General features: G+C 41.5%; 1 protein-coding gene across 4 annotated transcripts in view; it reads right to left on the bottom strand.

Moving 5' to 3' along the window:
• MYO5B (myosin VB) overlaps window positions 1-23,908 on the bottom strand; it is a 565,409-nt gene that overhangs the window by 159,876 nt on the left and 381,625 nt on the right. For all 4 annotated transcript variants that reach the window (XM_069104353.1, XM_069104327.1, XM_069104336.1 and 1 more), the window contains one exon: window positions 632-787. In XM_069104353.1, coding sequence (XP_068960454.1) covers window positions 632-787 — 156 coding nt within the window. The remainder of the gene's footprint in view (window positions 1-631; window positions 788-23,908) is intronic.

Raw genomic sequence — 23,908 nt, 5'->3', positions numbered from 1 at the left:
TCTCTCTCTCTCTCTCTCTCTCTCTCTCTCTCTCTCTCTCTCTTCCTCCCTCCCTCCCTCATTTCTTTCTCCTCATCTTCTTCCTCCCTTCCCCCCTCTGTAATGTTAATAGAATATGAAAAAGGTATCTGGTTAGACAACTGGAACCCTTGTCATACTCACTTCTTTCTACTTACCTGTACTGTTAATTAGGTAATTAATTAATTACCTGTTAATTAAGGTAAGATCATTAACTCTTTGAAAGCTGTATTTCCTTTAGAAAAGCAAATCAAAGAACCTGTGCTAATAGTGTGCTAGTGTGGTTGCTAATACACCCTCTTTCTCCTTCTGCTCTCTCGCCTTCCCTTTCTACCCCTTTTTCCTTTTTCTTCCTCCTCTTCTCTCCTTTTTCCTCTTCCTGTTCTTCCTTTCTTTCTTTTTTTCTGTGCCCTTCTCTGTATCTCTCTCTTCCCCTCCTCTCTCACCTTCTCTTTTCCCCTCTCCCTCCCTCCCTTCTCTTTCCTCCCATCTTTATTAGGCCTGCTTTATGTAACCAAAAATCACTACTTTGATGAGGTTCACAAGGAATCAAATTCAAGTGTATGTCACAGCCCTTCCCCGCCCCCCGCCCATGAGGTTGGGGGACACTGACCTGATGCCCCACAGTTTTCTTGTGCTCCTTGTTGGCAGCCTTCATGGGAGGTCTAGCAGAGCGGACGCTGATTTTTGAAGATGCCCCCTTCCCAGATAAAGAAGTAGCAGGTGCTGTGTCCTTATCATCTTGGAATAACTCAGCCACCAGTGGAAACTAGAAAGAAATACAGAAAGAATGGTAAAACCATCCCTTCTACTTGAACAACATTCTATATACCTTTTAAAGAACCTTTCTAGTACTCTACCTCATTCAGTACTCACATCAACCCTATCAAGGAGACAGGGAACGTATTATTATCCCCATTTAAAGAAGAGACAATGGAAGCTCAGAGAGACTAAGAGACTTATCAAAATCATAGCGGAAAAGTCTGGTCTAGACTTCAGGGCTCATGGTACCATGGAGAGAACACTGACTTTGGACTTTGAGGACCTGGTTACATAGCCAACCTCTGCCTCTTACAACCTGCATGATCTCAGCTAAGTCACTTAAGTTCCTGGGACCTCTACTTCCCAATTGGGTTGGACTAAATGGATTCTGAGGTATTCTCCAGTTCTAGACTGACAATCCTATGATCCTATGAGTACTGTTGCAGTGTACTTGCCATCTGAAACGCTGGAAACTTCCTAATGACTCCAGTAGCCTCTCTAACCCCTCAAAACAAAGAAGTCCAGGAAAACTCAAAAGCCCTGAGTCACCCTGTCAGAGCAGGATCAATGGCAATGACCCGAAGTCTCTTTCCCTTTGGCAGGCAGATGAACAACTAGTCACCAATTCCCAAGGAGATTTCCCCCAACCCCATTGGCATAAATCAGCAAAAATCCCTAGGGCCAGGCTCCTCTAAGTCCCTTCCCCAAATTCCTGGTCCTACTGGACACAGAAATAATTCTATTAAAAAAATTAAAACCCCAGATTTTACTGATTTGAGTGTTTCATTCCCTCTGGGTTCCGAATAGTGTGCAGCCAATTCCATCCAGGCTTGCAGCAGACTTGGCCCATTCCCACTATCCTCCCTGACTACCCTTCATATTTTGAGCATGTCCCATCAATAAAGCTAGCTTGCCTTACTATTTTGTTGTGTGGTTCATGTTTTCTTGAATGAGACCTGGGTATGTCAAATCTAAGTCTACGTTAAAATATAAACTTCTTCTCCCAAACCGATGCTCCACTAGAAAGAAAAAAAAAGAAACTTTCCCTGTGACCCTTAGCATTTTATTAGATCATGTATCTGTAGCTGGAAGGGATATCAGAGTCCACCTAGTCTGACCCCTTCATTTTAGAGATGAGGAAATGGAAGTCCAGACAGGGAGTCAGAAGTCAGATTTGAACCCAGATCCTTTGACTTCACAGTCAGTGCTCTTTTAATGGCAGGTGACAACCCCCATAAAAATCCTGTTCTATGTCTCATCATGATATGGAGGTGAAGCAGGGACCTCAAAGGCCATAGTCACAGAACACAAGTTCTGGCAGATTCTATCACGCTACAAAGGTCTTGTCAACAGATGAGGTCCACTTTATAAGGAGGACCTAACTTTGTATGAAGAAGCTCATACTCAGTAGACTGACAACGTGATAAACTCTTTGGCCCTGTCATCCCACAAAGAAAAAAAAGGAAAATACAAAAGTTCTCAGCAGAATAAAATCCCATCTTAAAAGATCTCCTTTAAAGGGCGTTTCTTGTCAACTGGCTGCTTACTAGTGCGCTCACGGAAAATATACTGCGGCCACAGTGTTATGTGTGTCCCTTATTGTGTGTGTGTGTGTGTGTGTGTGTGTGTGTGTGTATGCGCGCGGACCCAACCTTCCCCAAAGAATATGAATGGGATGATGGGAAGGATGAGAGAAGCAGCCCCACATCAGGGGTCACCAAAGCTGTTCTGAAAACTCCATTGTGTTCCTTCCCTTGAAAGGTATAGATCAAACATGGTGGACCATGAGACCATTTAATCTCTTGTTTAGTATGAAAACCTGATGTATGACTTTAAAATACCAGACCTCACCTTCACTCAGGGTTACATGAGGATTTAAATGAAACCAGGTGCAGAAAGACTATGCAAGGTCAACAGGGCATCCCTAGACTCAAACTTGGCAGAACACAGTCTGTGGCAGATATTTGCAAGTGCTCCCTTCCCCAAACCTTAAGGTAACACTAAGGCACATTAAGGTAAAAATTCCTGGATGAAGATAATTAAACTCTTCTATAATAACAATTTTTTTGGGTGAAGTCATCTACTTTTTCTATGTAGGAAACAAATGTTTGCAAGTGCAGATAGACTTAAATAGTAAGAGATATTCATTCATTCAATAACCATTAACACCTACTACATGTCAGACACTGTGTTAAGTGCTGGGGAGACAGAAAGAGGCAAAAGACAGTCCCTGAACTCAAGGAGCTTGCAATCTAATGGGGAAACAACCTGCAAACAAATATATACAAGGAAAGCTTTATACAGAATAAAGAGGAAATAATTCAAAGACTGAAAGTACCAGGATTAAGAGGTGTTAGGAAAGGCTTTCTATAGAAGGTGGAATTTTAGTAGAGAACTAAAGGAAGCCAGGGAGGTCAGTATTCTGAATGGAGGAGGGAAAACCGTCCAAACATGTTGTTATTAAGTCGTTTTCAGTCGTGTCCGACTCTGTGACCCCATTTGGGGTTTTCTTGGCAAAGATACTGGAGTGGTTCGCCATTTCCTTCTACAGCTCATTTTACAGATGAGGAAATGGAGGCAAACAAGGTTAAGTGACCTGTCCAGGGTCACACAGCTCATAAGTAACTGAGGCCAGATTTGAATTCTGAAAGATGAGTCCAGGCATGGGAAGAGCCAAAGAAAAGTTGCTGTGCCATGGGAAGGTTATGGGTTATGATACTGTTGAATTTTACAGTTTGAAAAATAGATCTGTTCTGAGAGTTGAGATGTTTTTTCCTATTCTCTCTGGCTACTGCTGCTTGTTGATTTTTCCCTTTTGTTGCTGCTGCTTCCTGAGCCCAATGACTGGAATCTTTTTCCCTGGCTTGGAAAGAGAGAGGACTTGTCTATACATATTTCTCTCAAAGGTCTCTTACTTTTCCTGAAGGAGGAGAAGCTCAAGAACTGTCTCGCTTTTCCGTACTTCAACTCCTCCCAGCAAGAGCATCTGATGAGACCCCGCCAAAGGCATCCTTCCCGCTTTCGCTTCCAGTTCCTCTCCTTGTGATCTCCCTCATCTGCTACGTGTGCAAATATATCTTTTCATGAACTTTAATCATATTCGCCTCTGTTTTTATATGTATCTTTGTATATGTCCTAACCATGGTGTATGATTTACTCTAAGCCATGAAAGATAAGTTCCTAGTACAAACAGGCAATAAACATTTATTAAATATCTACTATGTAGCAGGTACTGTGGTCAGTGCTGGAGAGAAAAAGAAAGGTAAATGACAGTATCTGCCCTCAAGGAGCTCACAATCTAAAGGGGGAAAATATATAAATAGCTACATGTAAACAATATGTATGACAAGGTAAACGGGAAGATGACAGCAACAATGTAAAGCAATCAGAAGCTGTTCAGTCTAACTCTTCATGACCCCTTTGGACTTTTTGTGGCAAGGACACTGGAGTGATTTACTGTTTCCTTTTCCAGATCATTTTACAGAGGAGGAACGGAGGCCAACAGGGTTAAGTGACTTGCCCAGGGTCACACAGCTACTAAGTGTCTGAGGCTGGATTTGAACTCACGAAGATGAGTCTTTCTGATTCCAGATCTGGCTCCTTATCCACTACTCCATCTAGCTGCCTATAGATGGGAAATAACTAACAAAGAGAAGGTGCTAGGACTGAGAGAGATGGAGAAAGGCTTCCTGAAGAAGGTGGGATTTTAGCTGGGACTTGCAGAAAACCAGGAAATCTGGAGCAGGGGGCAGAGAAGAGCAGGAAGAGGGGGGGAACCAGGGGAAAATGAAGGGGATTATCTTCTTCAAAGAACATCAAGGAGGGCTGGTGTCACTGGACTAGGTGTGTGTAAGATATAAGAAGACTTAAAGATAAGGAGGGGCCAGGTTATGAAGGGCTCTGAATGTCAGCAAAGCAGCTAACTGGTAGAGTTAATTCCAATTTTCCTACTTGCCCTTTGAATGACTATTTCTCCAATATTTTCAATGTATATCTCAATTGTATATGATTGATAAATGTAGACTCCAGTTTTTAAAAGAAAGACTTATGAAAACATAAGTTGAAGGATGCAATCTGTCAAAATGCAGCACTGCCAAAGTTAAAAGAGCCCAAATTCACAAGACTTGGTATGTGTGTAAATGAAGCATTTGTCCATGAGAGGGTTATGCTAACATTCCCATGCATTTGAGAAAAAATCACAGAAAATTCCTCAAAATACATAACAGGGGAAGGAACAAGCAATTGCCTAGTACCTCCACGTGATCCTGAAGGTAACAGGGAGTCAGTGGAGTTCACTGAGTAGAGAATAGACAAGGTTAGGACAATCACTTTGGCAGCTCTGTGAAGGAGACAATGGAGAGGGGCCAGGGCTAATGCAAGGACATCTCTTGAAATGTGAGACAAGAGGATGATGAAGGCCTGAATTATGGTGCTGGTTCTGTGAATGGAGAGAAGATAATAGATGCAAATTATGCTGTGGAGGTAGAAATGACAAGATTTAGCAATTGAGTAGATAGGTGGGTTGAAGAGTTCAGGATAACAGTGAGGTAAGACACAGATCTGACCAAGTTACTCACTCACTCCATAATCTTCAGTGGCTCCCTATTAACCCTAGGATAAAATCCCCAAATCTTTAGTCTGGTATTTAAAGCCTCCTGCATACCTTTCCAGTTGTCTTTTATATTCATTTTCATACAGTCTCCACTCCCAGCCAAATGAATCTACTAGCTACTCCCTGTACATTTTAACTCTTACCTCCCGTGCCTTTACTAAGACAATCTCCCACATCTGGAATATATGCCTTCTCCTCCACACTCTGCCTTTTAGATGCCCTAACTTCCTTCAAAGCACAGCTCATTTACTAGTTTTTCTATGTGTAAGATCCTTCCTGAGCTCCTCCCCCAAATGTTAGTTAGCTCTTCCTCCTGAAATAACTTGGCTTTGCCTGGGTTAAAATTTGCTATTTACATATACATTGTGTCATCTTTTTTTGTTCTCCCTATCTCCCAATAAAATGTTAGATCCTTTCAGGGCATCTGACATTCAAAACTTAGCTTCCTGAGTTCAAATCCAGTCTCAGACACATACTAGCTATCTGACCCATGGCAAGTCACTTAATCCAGTTTGCCTCAGTTTCCTCACATCTGTAAAAAGAGGTGGAGAAGGAAATGGCAAACCATTCCGATATCTTTGCCAAAAAAAAAAAAAAACCAAAAACACAAAAAACCAACCCAAATTGGATCATGATGAAGTCAGACTGAACAACAGCAAAGTGGGATATAACACACTTGGTGCCACCAGAATGTCAGAACATCAGTTCCATAATAAATGCCAAGAATGTGGATCTAAAAACCAAAACCAATTCAAAAAATTTGTATCTCTGCTACCTATTGCGGTGTATTGATCATATTAATTAATGCATCTTGATTTGAATGTGAATTGAATTGCCTGCTTCACTCCTTCACTGAGCCAAATCTTGCCCATCACTGATATAATTTGTAATTCAAACACTATCTTCTCTATGGAATATTAATATTACAGTTTTAATAGACCTTTTCTTCCTGAACTCTTATAGTCCAAGTCTGTACCATATTTCTAACATCATAGCCTGTGCAATGATAACCCCTTATTCACATTGTCCAGGTCTCCCACTGCATCTAAATTCAGGACTAACATTGACTTGTGGCATGAAAACCAATAAGCTCTAAGTATATTAGAGATGGAAGGAAAATCTAGGTTTAGTAACCCATATTTTGGACTTGAGATAAAAGGTTTGAACACAGGCCAAAATGGTAGTGATGGTGGCAGTGTCTATAGGTCAGGCAGTCTTCACAGCATTCTATAAACTTAGAGAGGGATTTCAGATTTGAACAGAGGACAAACTATCAATGTTCTACACACTCTAACCTTAGAAGTGGGGGCTTTCACATAAAAAAAGAGAAGCCAAGATCAGCATGTGAGATGCAGAGAAGTGAGCAGAGAGAGCCAAAGACCCTAACCTTGGAGGATAGGTAGAGAAATACCCAGGCTGAAGGAAGAGGTCCTAGCCAAAAACTAAATGTGGAATTTTGCCATTTTAGTTTGATCTAAGCACTTGCTGCTCCCTGCTCCCCAGTGACCAGATGAGCTCTGGGGAGACAGGGATAGACACTCTGGAACTTGCTACTGACCATCTGAGATGCTCTAACGAGGTAGCCAGTGTGCTGTAATTCACTCCTATTATCTGCCCCTTTTACTCTCTTTCTTGATCTCTTCCTTAATGGAGAGCTGAAAAGAGGGAAAACCCACCATGTTGGCCTTTCTTCTCCTAGCCTCCTTGCAGCTGCAGACTGTGGTGTCCAGTTTTAAAACTGGTTATCTCTTTAAACGACCTTGCGTTAAGTGTTTTCTCAGTATGCGTGTGATAACGTATTAAAATCCAGATGGCTGCTCAAATCTGTGCCAATTCTGCTTCCTTGGATGCCAGTAGTGAGATAAAGAATGGAGGGAGGGCCAACCTGGAAGGGAACATGATCACTGAGGCTTCATAAACCCAATTTGGATTGGCTAGCGCAACTTTGAGCCACATAGCTTTTAGAGCATGAGAGGGAGAAAAAGAATTCTATTTTGTGGACGATTTCTGAGACCAGAAACAATAAGAAGTCCTAAGCTATACAGTAGAATGCACTGATAATTTCTTGACTACTAACATTTTTTGATGCATATATTTAAAAAAAAGCTCCTTACTCAAAGGAGTCATGGGATAAAAGCCATCCTTCCAGCGAGAAGACGAAGGAGGGAGAAAGAGGGATTCCCTCTTCAACAGCACATTCAGCTCACCCTGCCGTGCCCACCAGGACCACCTGCTGTTTACAGAGTATAAAACAATATGACTGACATTAGAGAGCATCTAGTCCACTGTCCTCATTGTCCAGATGCAAAGATTAGGGCTCAGAGCAGTGAAGTGACTTGTCTAAGTTCACTCCATGGAACAGGCCAGAACTAGAGTAGCCAGGTCTCCTTGATGGGGGATGGGACTTGGACCCCAAGGAGGAGGGGACCATGTCTTTGCCCCTGAACTTTGCCACACATTTCCACCTAGATACTCTTTCAACAATCCGTTCACTGTGGCTCTCCAACCCAACTCAGCCCTTCATGGTCTGCACCTGACCCACCAAGGCCATTTAGCACTCCTTGAGCCCATCACAACTTTCTCACAGTCTTGCTCTATATAAAAGTACCAATCCTACCCCCATTAAATTGCACAGATTCTTAGAATCTTGCCTGCCCAATCGATGTACAATAAAACCTCACTACTTTGACTGGAAGGCTTGAGGGGTCAAATTCTTTTGAGGCAGACCCGCCCTGTACCCTTGAATTTCCTAATACCCCAAACCACAACATCTTGACTTCTAGTCCAGTGCTTTCTACGCCAAGCACTGTCACTGTCATTATCATGATTTGTCTGTACAAATATTAATGGACGACTCAGTAAACCTCATGCTAACAACTTGAGAGACAAAAATGTAGATGATCCGTGCCCCAGAGGGGCTTATAATCTAGGGTCTATAAAGGATATCCTTCTTCCTCTTCCACAAATACATCTGTTGAAAAATATTGTATGATATAGCAGAAAGAGCCCTGGTTTTGGAGTAAGAGGTATGGGTTCAAATTCTGACTTTTCCACTTATTATCTCTATGAATTTGTAGAATTCATTCAATCTCTCTGAGCTGCAGTTTTCTCATAAGTAAAATTGGAGGGGTGGACCTCTAAGGTGCTTCCATTTCTGAATTTATGCTCTGAAGAAAAATAAACAAGTGTAGTATCTACTAACTTCCTTTGAACAGTTTATCCATTCATTCAATCTCAAAAGAAAAAAAAATGGACTCCTCATGTGGGTATTCTGGAATATTAGGGCAAATATTAAGTATTAATAGTAAGGATTAAATCACAGAGTTAAATATCAGGGATATGTGATTGTGGAACAGTCTCAAGGATGGATAGATAGCAGGACATGGCAGAGGATAAATTTATATCCCCCCTCCCATCCTCACAAAGCCTATTCTGACAAGGGGAGCTGTGTAATAGACTGAAAGAGAATGAGAGCTCTTTTTCCCATAGACTCTGGGGATGAAGGAGTACTGAAAGGGCATCTTGTAGTAAGCTGGGCAGGGAAGAGCTACCTTCTCTTCCCCTTAGGTTCTGTGGTCCCAAAAAATAGGTTTGAGGTTTTAGGTTGTTTCATTTGTCCTTTTCAGTTCTAGACACAGGTAGTAGTAGAGTCTTGGACCTAAGCACTCCAACCATGAGAACCTTGGAGTCAGGATTCTGGGCTGGATATTATAATCAGTCCAGCACAGAAACCCTGAGAAGTCAAGGTGTGGGGAGACAAGTTCAGGATGGCTTCTGACTTAGAACTTGGTGGTACCAGTGCTACATAGGAACTGAGCTAAGTTGTGAACTAATCAATCCCTTTCCATTCCCTAGAGACCAAAGGGTAGAGGTGGAATATGCCCCAAGTTACTGGGGGAAATGTGTGCATGTTTATTCTTGCTATAACTTTGAAATAAATATTCCTTTGTAAAAAGTTAATTGGATTATTAAGTGGTTAAGTGAAACAGGGATGCTTGGACCTCAAAAAGGGGGAAATATAATTGGTGGACACTTGAGCCTACTGGAAGAGATGAGAAACCTCCCCCAAATCCTAAAGTTCTGGAGAATTGGGGGGGGGGGTGACAAAATGGAATAAATATGGCTTTCAGGCAGTAGTGACAAGAGTAGTCACTGTTGCACAAAAAATTGAGTATGGCTCCAAAGGAGAGAAATGTGAGAAGATCCTGCCGTCACTCCCTGCCCTTCCCCCCAGGACTCTTCAGCAGAGGTGGGAAGTCACAAGTATGGAGAAACGCTGCCTGTGTTTTCAGATTTTTGACAAAGTATTGATTGGTTTTACTGATTGTTTTCCAGTCCCCTTTTCTCTTTTTTTTCTATAAAAATAGTTTATTACATGGAATGGCTTTTCTGGGAAAGTGTGTAGAGAAGGATATAGGGAAAAATTCAGGAAATGTTAAAAATATCAATAAAATTTATTTTAAAAACAAAGAAAACGGAAGTTGGAAAAGGCAACAAGCTTTTTCAGTTCTCTTTTCCCATGGAACCAGTCAGCATCCAGTTCCTACAGAGGTTATTTTCACTTAAATGGGCAATTCTGAAGGGATAGGTTCTAACCAATTGCCAGAGGTGAAAGGTTTACCCCATTCTACCCAATCCTGAATTCCTCTGTCCAGGGTTTTAAATTCAGAGGCTAAAATAAAGATCATTAACTCAAGGTCAATGAGGACCACAGAAGGGGGCAGTGTCTGTGCTTTCTATGGGATGGGATTGCTATTTTACTGGATTAATCATGGCATGGCATTCTTTATACAAAGAGAAGAATATTTGCTGGCTATATTACCCTCAGGTAAATTACTTAAACTCTCTGTATTCTGAATTCCTCTTAGGTAAAGTGGGCATGTTAACATCTGCAGATTCTCCTCAACACATCTACTCTCTACCTTCATTATAACCACCCTGATTCCTTCAGGTCCTCATCACCTCTTGTCCACTTTAGCATCCTAATTGGTCTCAATATCTCAAGTCTCTCAGCTCTCTAAACCATCCTCCACACAGCTACCAAAATGACGTTCCTAAATAAAGCTGGGATCTGAACATGCCACTGTCCTGTTTAAAACAAAATAAAACATCTTTAGTAGCTCTCTGATAATTTTAGAATAATATACAAATTCCCTTGTGTGGTATTTAAATTTTTCACATTTGCTTGAGTCTATCGTTCCAGGCTAATTACACACCATTCCCTGCTTATAAATTCAATGTTCCAGTCAAAGTGGCCTATTTGCTGTTTTTTATATATGACATCTCATCGCCTCCTGCCTCTGTCTTTTCCAGGCTGTCACTGATGTATGGAATGTATTCCCAGCTCTCTTCCATCTCTTGGAACTCTTACTTCTCTTCAAGGCCAGCTCAAAGTCAACCTTCTAGAGACCCTTCCTGATTCTCCCAAGTTATTAGTTCCTGACCTCACCCCATTCACTTTATTTTTGCATGGCAAATTTTTAGTCATGTCCGATTCTTTGTGACTCCATTTGGGGTTTTCTTGGCAAAGATACTAGGGTGTTTTGCCATTTCTTTCTCTAGCTTATGTGAGGCAACTGAGGCAAACAGGGTTAAGTGACTCTCCCAGGATCATACAGCTAGTAAATGTGTGAGGCTAAATTTGAACTTGGGAAGATGAGTCTTCCTGACTCTAGGCCCAACATTCTATCCACTATGCCATCTGCATGCCCATGCATTGTAAATAGCTTATGTCTATTTATTCTTTAACATTATATTCTCAAAGGAGAAAGTAAGCTCTTTGAGGGCATGGATTATTTAATGTTGCATCCTTGTGTCCCAGCACCTAGTATGATGCCTGCCACATAGTAGGGTAATTAATAAGTGTGTGTTGATTGCCTAAGTGGCGGAATCACAGAATCAGTTCTAGAGCAGGAAGGGATGTCAGAGGTCATCTGGTCCAAGTCCTTCTAGTGAATTACCTCTCAAGGCCATTGCGAGATTGCAGAAGACAATGAATGTCAAGAACTACGTACATTACAAAGTGCTACAAAAATGTAAATTATTATTGTTTTTGTTGTTATTTTCCTGGGCAAATCATACTTAGAAACTCTCCAATAAGTGCCCCCAAACACAACAGGGGTAGTTTCCACGGAGGGAAATAAAAATGCTTCAGACTGAGAAATCTCGATTACTTTGTTCCCAGGCAGGTGGCTGCAAAGGTCAGCCTGATCGCTATCTGCTGAATTGTTGCTCTGAGACTGGCAAGGCTGCATTTCAATTTCAGCCACAAAGAGCCAACAATTCCACTGCTGCTCTGGGCAACTCCTCAAACAGATTTTAATTCCCCCCTTTCCCATTTTTATGCAGCATTTCACTGGCAACAACAGAAGCTCCTAGAAAGGTAAAGGCAGTGAACCTGTTGAAAATGTAAATTCCACTTTGTCATGTTTCAATCTATAACATTGACTGAGGGCCCACCACCCCCACCCATAGGAGTTACAAAGAAAAAAGGCATGCCTATCCGCTATTTTTTCATTCCTATAGATAGTCTAGAAAATACATGATATAATGCAAAGAACACTGAATTAGAAGAAAGGAGACCTGAATTTTAGTAGGGATTAGCCACTAACTAGATCAATGGTAATCCTGAGAAAGTCCTTTCCCCCTAACAACTGCAGTGATCAGGAGGTTTCATGCAGGATGTAGCCCTTGAGGTCTGCTTTGTATGGAGTGAGGAATGGAGGGATTTTGAGGGGTAGAGCTGATGAGGGAACACATTCCTGGCACAAGAAATAGTCTGTACAAAGGGAGAGAGGAAACAGATGGAATTCCATACAGGAGGAATATCAAATATAGCCTAGCTTGTCTGTCATGTAGAAGGTATAAAGGGGGGGGTGGTAATGTGAAATCAATATGGAAAGATAGACTAGGGGCGGCTAGGTGGCACAGTAAATAGAGCATCGGCCCTGGAGTCACTTAACACTTACTAGCTGTGTGACCTGGGGCAAGTCACTTAACCCCAATCGCCCCTTAAAAAAAAAAAAAGCAAAAGATAGACTGGACATTGACCATAAAAGGTTTAATCAGGGGTGGGCAACCAGCGGCCTCAAGGCTGTGACCCCTTAGGTCCTCAAGAGTAGCCCTTCCACTGAATCCAAACTTGGGCTGCACTTGAGAACCTAAGAGGGCCACATGTGGCCTCAAAGCCACATGTTCCCCACCCCTGAAGCAATGATAGAAAGAATACTGATCGAGAGAAAGGGGGTTGCAAATCCTTTCTCTGACGTTGCCTGGGTAGTTTTGGGTAGCCTACTTCTGTAGGCTTCAGTTTCCTTATCTGCACAAAGGGGAGGGTTGGACTAGCTAGTCTCTCTGGGGTCCCCTTCTAGCCCTATGATACTAGGGCTAGTATCTAATACCTAAGCTAAATACTAAGCTTAGGTAAGACTTGGTGAGGGGTAGCTGAAGGGAACCACTAATTATTGTCAACAGAGCTGAAACTAGCAATACTTGGGCTTCTGGATCAAGGAAGTTGGAAGCAGTCTGCACAGAGGATAGTTTGCCCTAGGTACAGTGGCACCGGGAGGCTCCCTTAGTGAGTTTGTGTACTCTACCGTCTGCAACTCTGCAACTCTCAGGAGGAAAAAGGAAGAGGAATAGTGGTTGATGAAAGTGGGACATGGGGGATAGGGAGGGAATGAGGACAGGGTCCTATGTGACAGAGATGGATGGATGGTCCAGCAGAGAATGGCGAGATGCTGGGATAGGACAGGATGCTGAGGACTTTTTGTGGGGGGAATCACACCACTACCTAAATTCTGGGGCTCTGGAAGGAAATCTCTGGTCTTCCTGCCCCGGTTAAAAGTCTGCACCACACACGAAGTCTTTAAACGAAAGCTGGATGACCATCTGTTGGGAAGATTGTACAGGACATTGTCCTCCATGCTAAAGTTGGACTAGATGGTTTTTTATGTCCCTTTGGAAGGACTCAGCTTCTGTGACTAGGAAAGGGCAGGAGTGCAAAATGTGAAGCCTTTCAGATAAATGGAGGAACATGAATAAAGGCTGGGTCTTTAAACCAGCTATGTGTTGCAGTAGATAGAGTACTGGGCCTGGAGTCAGGAGGAACCTGAGTCCAAATCTGGTCATAGATACTTATTAACTGTGTGATCCTGAGCAAGTCACTTAACCTATTTGCCTCAGTCTCCTCATCTGTGAAATGAGGTGGAGAAAGAAGTGGCCAGTATCTTTGCCAAGAAAGCCCCAAAAGGGGTCACAAAAAGTCAGACACAATTGAACAACAACTTTAAAGCTATAAACCTCTGAAGGTATCTCTCTAGCAGGGTTTTTACTTGAAGAAGCCATTAGCTTCCTTGTCAGGGTCCCACATTCAGACAAAAGCTTTTAGATGCTCCATCAATCCTTTCCCACTGAAATATCATGTCAATCCCTTAAATGCTGAGAATCAATAGCAATTTCATTCTCAAATACCCCAAACAGAAACTCATTCCTCAATAAAATATGATCAGATATCCACAGAGGAATTCTACCACCACCCCCATTTTTAAAAAATCTATTATATAAACACTCAAAACATTTGATCTAACTTTCTACAAGTGCCTCTTGGAACAACTTTCCCTTCTACAGAATGGCTGAAATCCTCACAGCCTTCATTCATAATAACATGAGTTCTAATCCTGCCTTAGATCTTTAATACCTCGTAGCTTCAGTTTACTCATCTGTAAAATGGGCACCTATTTCCCAGGACTCTTATAAGGATCTAGTTGGATAATCTAAGTGTTTTGTAAACCATAAAGTGCTATATATAAATGTTTGTTATTATTTAGTTCTGAGTTGAAAGTAATGTTTAATGTTCAAGTCAAATCAGGAAGAATTTCTTAAGCAGTGATTGTCAAACATTACTGCCTGCCAAAGTCAATGGGGCTAGAACAGAACCACTTGATTCAACCTAATCCAACTGAATGGCTAGACAACAATCATTTACAACCATTTACAATGTGCTTTCTATGTGCAAGGCATTGTATAGGATATACAGACTCATATACTCAATTTTAAGCAAATCTAATATCCTAAAGCCCAGAATTCATCAAAGGTAAATTAGAGGGGATTCTAATCCATGGAACTGATAATTTCCAAAGAGTTTGTATCCTCTATATCTTTGAATTCACTTTTTTTTTTAAAGCAATTGGGGTTAAGTAACTTGCTCGAGGTTACACGGCCAGTTATTTCTGGGTGTGGTGCTAAGTATCTGAGCCCAGGATTCGATCCCCAGGTCATCCCAACACTGGGGCCGGTGCTCTTACTTGCTGAGCCACCTGGACGCCCCTAAGTAATTGGGGTTAAGTAACTTGCTCAAGGTTACACGGCCAGGTGTTTCTACGTGGGTGTTAAGTGTCTGAGCCCGGGATTTGATCCCCCAGGTCATCCCGACACTGGGGCTGGTGTTCTTACTTGCTGTGCTACCTGGCCACCCCTTTGAATTCACTTTAAAAAAACTAGAAAAAACTATCTGGGGTATTTTTGTATCTATAGAGAAACCTCTTTTTTTGGATATTTTAGAAAATATTATTTTTTCAAAGAAGATTCACTTTCTCTACCTCTTAATTTCCTTCCCTCTTACATTCCAGAAAGCAAGCAAAACAAAGTCACCTGTCACAAACATAGAAAGTTAAGAAAAACAAATCCCTGGATTGTAGGTGAATCATTAAAAAACTCTCAGGCCATGATTCAGTTTAGGGATAACTGCCATTCAGTTCTAGAGAGAATTTGAAACCAGGTCCTGGTTCTCAGAACTAGAAGGAACCTTACTGAAGGCTAGAGAGGGGATATGGCTGGCCCTAGGTCACACAGCATGTTAGAGGCAGGGCTGTAATCAGAACATGGGTTTCTGGATTTCTAGGCCAGTGGTCTTTGGAACCCAAATTCCAACATTACAGGTCATTACATGCAACAGTGATGGGTGAACTGATTTTGTTCACAGAAAGCCAATTTTCATCTTTGTTGGAAGATTTTTTATGCCTGGGTAAGTGAATGTTTAGGAAAATAATTGCACACATTGAATTTTTTCCAACCGGATTGCATAAACTTTTTTGTCCTTCATTTTGAACATGGTTCCAGCAGGCTGGGAATGTAAATGAATAGAATATTTGCTAGATTTCTTTGTTTACTTTTCTCTAAAGAGCACAAAGCATGGTATCAATAAACTTCTAATACATTTAATCAATATTTCTGCAAGTCTGTACAACATGGCAGGGGGAAAAAAACCCCATAACTTGGAAGGCAAAAAATAAAATAAAAAATGTAGAGCTCTTCTAGAATGGCACTTGGGTAGTATGTTTCTAATATTGGAATTCCCCAAATGGGAGGAAGAATGATCAGTTTCTGGGGACACACGTTACAACACAGGTTGGAAACCATTACCTGGGAGGGCCTTCCTGATTCTGAGATTCTTTGTTTTCTACGTTTCAAAAAAATTAAAGCCATATTGGCATTTTGCAAAAACAAAAACAAAATAACAACCCAAATGGCAACAGTTGTTTTTTTAGATAATTCAAGAACTAACTCTTCTAATTTTTACCATTTCTCTTTTTTCTACTGATATATTTGATTGCAAAAAGAAGGAAGAAGGGAAGGAATTATTGGGCTCAATGAGAGAAATAATTATTAATAACCAATGATTAATAACCAATCATCAAGAGTTCCTCTTCTTCTCAAATCCTGAATTTTAAAAGTTCAGTCTCTTGAAGGACAGTGCTGAAAATGAGACTGGACTAACTTTCTTGTTCAAGACCCCACCCCAGGGAAATACCATTGTGTTTGGCTCAGGCTTAGGTAGGGCATTTATTCTTTGAATAGATTGCCCAAGGCTGCAGGTGGTCTGGGTATAGGGATAAGTTACTCAGTCCAAGGGTGATGTAAGTCACTCTCAGCCCTTCACTGAACACCTACTCTTCCAAGGGCATATACACTGTGAGTCTATATGATGGTCTTTGATCTAACAGAGAATGCTAAATGATCATTCTTTTATTAATGATGTGCTGGCTTTCTTAATCAAATGATTAAATTGCCCAGAAATTATGTCTCCAGAACCTTTTTAATCACCACACCAATAAAGTTTGTTCTAGCAAGGGGCAGAAACAGCCTCCCAGATAAGGCAGAGTAAGTTGCTACCTGCAGGATGTGATTTCAGATGCCCTGGGAAGCCCTCTAATAATCCCTCCCTTAAAGGCAGCTGGCTGAAATTCTACATGAGAACTACATTCTTTTGAGATTAAGACTTTGGTCTTTGTTAATGTAAGGAGAGACCAGTCATCCTCAGAGCACATGCTACCCTCAAATTTTCCCAAGAGGGGTAACATTGCAAGCTCTTTTCTGTCATTCTTGTAAGTTTTCCTGATTGTTCTTTTTTTTTTTTTTTAAGCAATCGGGGTTAAGTAACTTGCTCAAGGTTACACGGCCAGGTGTTTCTGGGTGGGTGCTGAGTGTCTGAGCCCGGGATTCGATCTCCAGGTCTTCTCAACACTGGAGCCGGTGCTCTTACTTGCTGTGCTACCTGGCCGCCCCCTGATTGTTCTTAATGCTATTGAAGAGTCTAAGGGAATTTAATAAGATGGGGAACTTCTCCTGGGCCTCCCAGAAAACCTAGTTTCTTAAAGCTTAAAGACACTTAAGACACCATTTTCTAATAGAATAAGCACTTTCTAAAGACTCTTTTGACACTTGTTTTAAAATACTACAGGTAGGAATAACAATTAACTTTGTAATTCACAGGGGATGGGGAGGAGGGCAAAGAAATGTAAAATAAATAAGTCGTGAAATACTTTATAGCAATCATTTGACAGCTTCGAAAAGCTAATTATAGGTATTCACAGAAGTTACCTTGGAATCAACATCTATGCAATGCTGTATAAAACATCGATCTGTGAACATGCAAATGTGGAACCCAACCGAGGCAAGGCATACTGCCAGTTAGGATACAATATGCCCCTCAACAATTTAATTTAAAAGGGAACAGGAAAACGTAATCCTTTTTTCGTTTTTGCTTATCCTTGCAAAAACATTTTTCCACTGGACAAATCCACTAGAGACAAAAATGTAATAGACTAATGCTGGCCTTTAGAAAGGAAATTTAGCAACAACCTGCAGCTATCCAGATCAGAAAAAAGGCGGCAAATTGTTAATAGTGATTTTATACAGGGTTTTACTTCTCTATTCTATGAAGAGCTAATATTTGGATAGACTTTCCTACTTAAATTTTTGAGGGAGAAAAATCTTTGTTACCGAAAGTGGGAAACAGCATACATGATGTTCAGTAAATGTATTTCATGCTTTAACATCCCATGTGGTACAAGTTTAAATTATTACCCCTAAAACTCTTAAAGGCGGGTATCACAGTACAGAGGTTATGCAACAGAGGAATCTTGTTCAGATACAGCTTGGACCCAATGACCTATTAAGTTGTTCCAACACAGAGCTTATTTATTTTATATGTTTCTTTGTTTAAAAAAAAGAAAAGAGACTGGTTCTCCGTCTTGCCCAGGCTAGAAGTTCATCTTCACTCACAGCCTGATCCCAGTTCTGATCAGCATGGGAAGCTTTAACCTGTTTGGTTTTTCCCATCTGGGCCAGTTTGCCCCCCCTTTTTGCTGTTTAGTTGTTTCAGTCATGTCTGACTCTTCATGACCCCATTTGGGTTTGGGTTTTTTTTGGGGGGGGGCAAAGATACCGGAGAGGTTTGTCATTTCCTTCTCCAGTTTATTTTACAGATAAGTACACTGAGGCAAGCAGGGTTAAGTGACTTGCCCAGGTCACACAGCTAGCAAGTGTCTGAGGTGAGATTTGAACTCGGGAAGATGAGCCTTCCTGACTCCAGAGCTGGTGCTCTGTGCACTATGGTGCCGCCTAGCTGATCTTTGCCCCTTCTGAGGCAACCTGAAATTCCATCAACTTCAGCCTCTTCCAGCAGCACGGCCTACAAGCCTGAGCCATCCCACCCAGGCCTAAATAGGAAACCCTTCAAGTGTATTTGAAACATCATTTATTTTATGAAATATAAATAAAATGCAAAATTTAGGACTTTAAGCCACTGTGTAAACTGAGATACATGATAATTCTTTTGGGGCGGTGTGGTGGAGGAGGGAGGCAATCAGGGTTAAGTAGCTTACCCAGCATCACACAACTAGTAAGTGTCTAAGGCCAGATCTGAACTCAGGTTCTCTTGATTCCAGGTCTGGCGCTCTATGCACTGTACCACCTACCTGCCCCCATGATAATCCTTCAATAAACTCAAGGTCAAGATCCTATAGGGTCACCAAAGGTCTATGCCACTGTTCCCTACCACTAGGAAACATGGCAGGGAAACAGGTCAAGTCACCAGGAGCCTTCTGACATTCCAGACAGGATTCTAATTAACACTAAAGGAGGGATTTCATTATAAGATCTGGTTTCCTAGAGCTCCCAATCTTGGTGAGATGCTACTGGGGCTCTCTTTAGGGTTCTGATTCACCTGAGAGAGGGAAGAGTCCATTTGGACAGGAATGATAGGTCTGAATAAAATCTTCAGGACAGAGAAAGATTCTGAATTAGTCATGTTTGTCCTAAGGAACATTGGGGCTAGTCTGAACCTCCCATGGCCAGCTTGGGACTAGAGCAGCTCCATCAGGTTCAGCTTGTTTCAAACTGTTTTTCCTAAGACTTCCCACAGGAGGGAAGGAAAGAATATTCCACTACGCAAATAATGCTTGTGTTTCATGCTTCACTAAGTTGTTTAGAATAGATTAATTTGGAAACTCTGAAGAGGCCTAGAGATGAAAAATGTTTTTCTTAGGTCACAGTTATGCTAAGTCTACTTGCTTGAACCACAAAATCAGAAGGGTTCTCAGAGTTCAACCTATACCTGGACAAGAACCCTTCTACAACAGTCTCAACAAGTGGTCATCAAGCCTTTGTCTGAAGGTCTTTAAGTAAGGGAACACTCAGGGCCTCTGAAAGCCCCCCATTACACTTTGGTGTAATACTACTCATTAGGAAATGTTTCCTGACCTCAAGCCTCTCTGCAATGTTTACCCACTGTTTTTAAGTTTGCTCTCTGGGGTCAAGTACAAAAAGTCTCCTGGGGAAGATAGGTGGCACAGTGGATAGAGTACTGGATCTAGAGTCACAAAAACTCATCTTCATGACTTCAAATCAGGCCTCAGAGTCTTCCTAACCATGTGACCCTGGGCAAGTCACTTAACCCTATTTGCCTCCGTTTCCTCATCCAAAATGAGATGGAGAAGGAAATGACAAACCACGCCAGCGTCTTTGCCAAGAAAACCCCAAATGGGGTCACAGAGTCAAACATGACTGAAAAATGACAACATTAACAAAAAAAAGTCTAATTTCTCCTCCATATGACTTGTGGATTTAGGTAGTCCCTTCTTTGGTGGAGATTACAATTTACACAGATCTTAGGTCCAACAAATGTCTCGTTTTATAGAAGAGGAAGGTGAGATACAGAGAAGTTAAATGACTTGCCCAAGTTCACAATGTCTATGAATATTTCCAGGTTTCCTTATCCTTCAAAACAAACAACCAAAACCCGTCACTTGACTCAACCATCCCTTCCAGATATCATTCCATATCTCTCTTCCCTTTAACAGCTAAATTCCTAGCAAAATTTGTCTGTGATTCTCATATAGATCACTTCCTCTCTTTTCAGTCCCTTGTAATCTGGGTTCCTATATCATTATTTAGCTTAAACTGCTCTCTCAAAAGTTACCAACGATCTCTTATCGGCCATAGCCAATGGCTTTTGCTCAGTACTCATCCTTTATGACCTCTCTGTAGCCTGTGACAGAGCTAATAACCTTCTCTCCCTTGAGAGTCTCTGCTGATGCATGTTTGGCTAACACCATTTTTCTATTTAAGTAAGGCGTGATTCACCCCTTATTTAAGTAAGGGAATGTTCACACTGAAGTGTCATTGATCTTTTAATGATAATGATAATATATAATAATATTACTATACATAACTTTCAGGTTTGCAAAGCTCTTTAAAATGTCATCTCATTTGATCCTCTCAACAACACTGGAAGGTAGGTGCTATTATCCTCATTTTGCAGATGAGGAAACTGGGTCAGATCAGACAAACGTTAAGTGACTTAACCAGGGTCACACAGCTAATAAATCTCTGAGGGTAAAATTTGAACTCAGGTCTTCTTAACGTCACATCCAGCATTCTATTATACCACATAGCTATCTATACATTTTAAAGTACTGAAATCACTGCTCTTTAGATGAACTGAAATTAGGAGACCAGCAAAGTACTATGATGCGAAATAAGACTTTACAATTACAGGACTTGAAGGAATGTTTGTCTCTCTTTTATGGGAAATCTTTGGTTCCTCTCTGGATCCCCAAGTGCCTCATCAACGTATAGAGCTTGGCTACATCAACCTGAAGGCATCAAGCTTTGTAGCTACTGGTATCAAAAAGCATACACATCTTTCCTGTAAAAACGAATCACTCTTTGATAGCTTAAAAGTCCTGCTCTTAAGAGGCATTTCTTTACTTCGGCACTATTTTTAGTTCCTCAGCTGAAAAAAGCAATTAGCCACATTATAACTTTTTGTGCTATATAACAGGCTCTACTAATTACATTCCAATTAGCCCCACACTATCTCACTTCTTAGTGGGTGTTTCTCTTAAATAGGTCTTTTTTTCACCCCCAGGTGGGGGTAGGGGAAGTCATTCATATAGCACTGAATTATTCACAATGATTGATTAATGCCTTAGCAAACTACACAGAAGCAAAAAAAAAAAAAAAAAAAACAACAACTTCTAGGACATCCTGTCATTTCTCTGCATTGGGGGACTCCTAATGAAGAAATTCCCTCCACCTGTGCAGATCAGCAAACATCATCAATAAACTAAGTATATTTTAAGAAACAGTGAATTACTTATTATTGTTGGGAAACCAGACATATTTGGAGAAGCAAAAATAAAGCGACCAGTAGGCACTGACGTCAGCTTGATTTTGTATCCTTGAATCTTGTTGGGCCTCAGTCTCCCCATTTAAAAAAATGGAATTAACATTGCAGAATGGGACTTGGGAAAAAAATAAAGATTTAAAATAGAACAGAAAGTTATTTCAAAAATCCTAAAGGGAGAACCACTTTTATATCTGTATGATCTCACATGTTAAAATCTGTTGTTTTCCAACAAGCAGGAATTTCTGGTTGGGCCATCCTCTTGGTACATAGGATAGGAGAGCAAGCAGGAGACCCCAATAATGTGGTGGAAGGGGCGGCCAGGCGGCACAGCGAGTAAGAGCACCGGCTCCAGTGTCGGGATGACCAGGGGATCGAATCCCGGGCTCAGACACTTAGCACCCACCCAGAAACACCTGGCCGTGTAACCTTGAGCAAGTTACTTAACCCCAATTGCTTAAGGGGTGACCAGGTGGCTCAGCGAGTAAGAGCACCAGCTCCAGTGTCGGGATGACCTGGGGATCAAATCTGGGCTCCAATACTCAGCACCACACACAAAAATAACTGGCCATGTAACCTTGAGCAAGTTACCTAACCCCGATTGCTTTAAAAAAAAAAGTAATGTGGTAGAAATCCTGGTTCTATTTCTTAATACCTCCTTGATCTTGGGGGAAGTCATTTAACTTTTCTGGTCTCAGTTTCCTCAAAAACGAAGGGGTTGGACTGGGTGATTTCTGAGGACCCTTACAGTTTAAAATCCTATAATACTAGATTCTAGCATTCTGACCTCTGCTAAGCCCTATTCTCCTCAGTTTCCTACAATTATGGGCAGAGAATAGAAAACAACTTACTGGCATTGCTATCAACCTCCACATTTCTTTGACTACTTTAGAGAGCACTAAAGGTTTGGCTAAAAGATCATAGACCTAGAAGGCATGTCAGAAGCCATCTGTCCCAACTCTTTCATTTTACAGATCAAGAAATGAGGCCCAGAGAGGTTATGCAATTTACTCAAGGTCACACAGGTACTAAAAGTGTCACTTGAACCCATGTCCTCTGATTCGAGGGCTAGAGCTCTTTCCTCTGGACCATCCTTCCCCCCAAAAATAAAAAAGAACCCCTCTATCACTTGAGGAGGTACAGATCTGTGTGAACTGAAGAGTTCTAGACCTACAGTTCCATCCTAAAGGGGAATCCAGCACCTGCCTATACAGTATCTTTGTGTGTGTGTGTGTGTGTGTGTGTGTGTGACTTGCCTAAGGTCACACAGCTAGTAAGTGTTAAGTGTCTGAGGCCAGATTTGAACTCAGGTTCTCCTGGCTCCAGGGCCGGTGCACCACCTAGCCACCCCGATACAGTATCTTCTCCCTGCTGTGGCCTGTGAGAGGCTGCCTGAGCAGCTGGGAGTTCCTGGGTGAGAATAAAGGCTTAGGCAGGAAGGAAGAATTTTGAGTTTTACTGGGTCCTTGTTGAATAGACAGCCTGTGGCTGTAAGTCATGTATGTGTAGAAAGACAGCTGGCTTTAGGGCTCAAGAAGAGTGGAGTTCAAATCCTACTGGTGAGACACCCACAATATTACACCAGGCAAGTCATGTCGCTTCTGTGTCCCAAGCAAGTCCCTAAGACTACGCTGCAAAGATGTCACCTATCAACTGAGACATATTCCCCGCCCCTATGAAATCATAGATTCAGAATGAAACTGAAACCTGTTGAATTAATGATTCATATGTAGACTTTGAGTCATTTCTGTTGTATCTGGCTCTCCATGATCCCATTTGGAGTTTTCTTGGCAAAGATACTAGAATGTCATTTCCAAGTCCTTCTCCAGCTCATTTTACAGATTAGGAAACTGAGGCAAACAGGGTTAAATGACTTGCCCAGTGTCATACAGCTAGTAAAAGTCTGAGGTTGGATTTGAACTTGGGTCCTCCTAATTCCAGGCATGATGGTCTGTCCATGGCACTATGGCTACCAAAAAGAATAAGACTGATTCCTTTGAGTGATTCATGACCTGGCTCTGAAGGCAATTGCCAAAGAGGTCTCCAAGAAGACTGAACTGAAGGAAACAAGATTCATGTGTAGTTTGGTGAATTTATGAAAAACTAGTTACATTATTTTATGGTCACAGAATGATAGGCACTCAGAGTTGGAAGGAACCCCAGTAACCATTTATCCATTCCAATGTATACCTGATTAGGAATCCTCTCTGAGACGGCCCTGTTGAGGAATCACAAAGCCCCTATTTGAAAAGGAAGGCACCATCTCCCAGGACCACTGAACAACTTTACCTGGTTGGGAGTTTCTCCTTACTTTGAACCTAAATATGCCTCTCAGGAGCTCCTACCCAGCTTTCTAACCTCATCTAACTTTATCAAGGCACCAGTTCAACAACTCCCACTCTGTCCTTATGACTAAAGGTATCATTCCCCTCTAAAATCATTCCACCCTTTAAAAAATTCCCTTCTTTGGCCTGCAACCATGGTCATGACAGGGGGATGAAATTATCAGCCATAGCAATTCCTGAAGACCATCTATTAAGTTCCAA

The sequence above is a fragment of the Petaurus breviceps genome, unplaced genomic scaffold (assembly GCF_028583685.1).
Source record: "Petaurus breviceps papuanus isolate PSGF00001 unplaced genomic scaffold, PetGlider_PUasm1.0 131, whole genome shotgun sequence".
Lineage (NCBI taxonomy): Eukaryota > Metazoa > Chordata > Mammalia > Diprotodontia > Petauridae > Petaurus > Petaurus breviceps.
The sequence above is the reverse complement of the archived record's forward strand: the minus strand, read 5'-3'. Positions and strand labels throughout refer to the sequence as shown.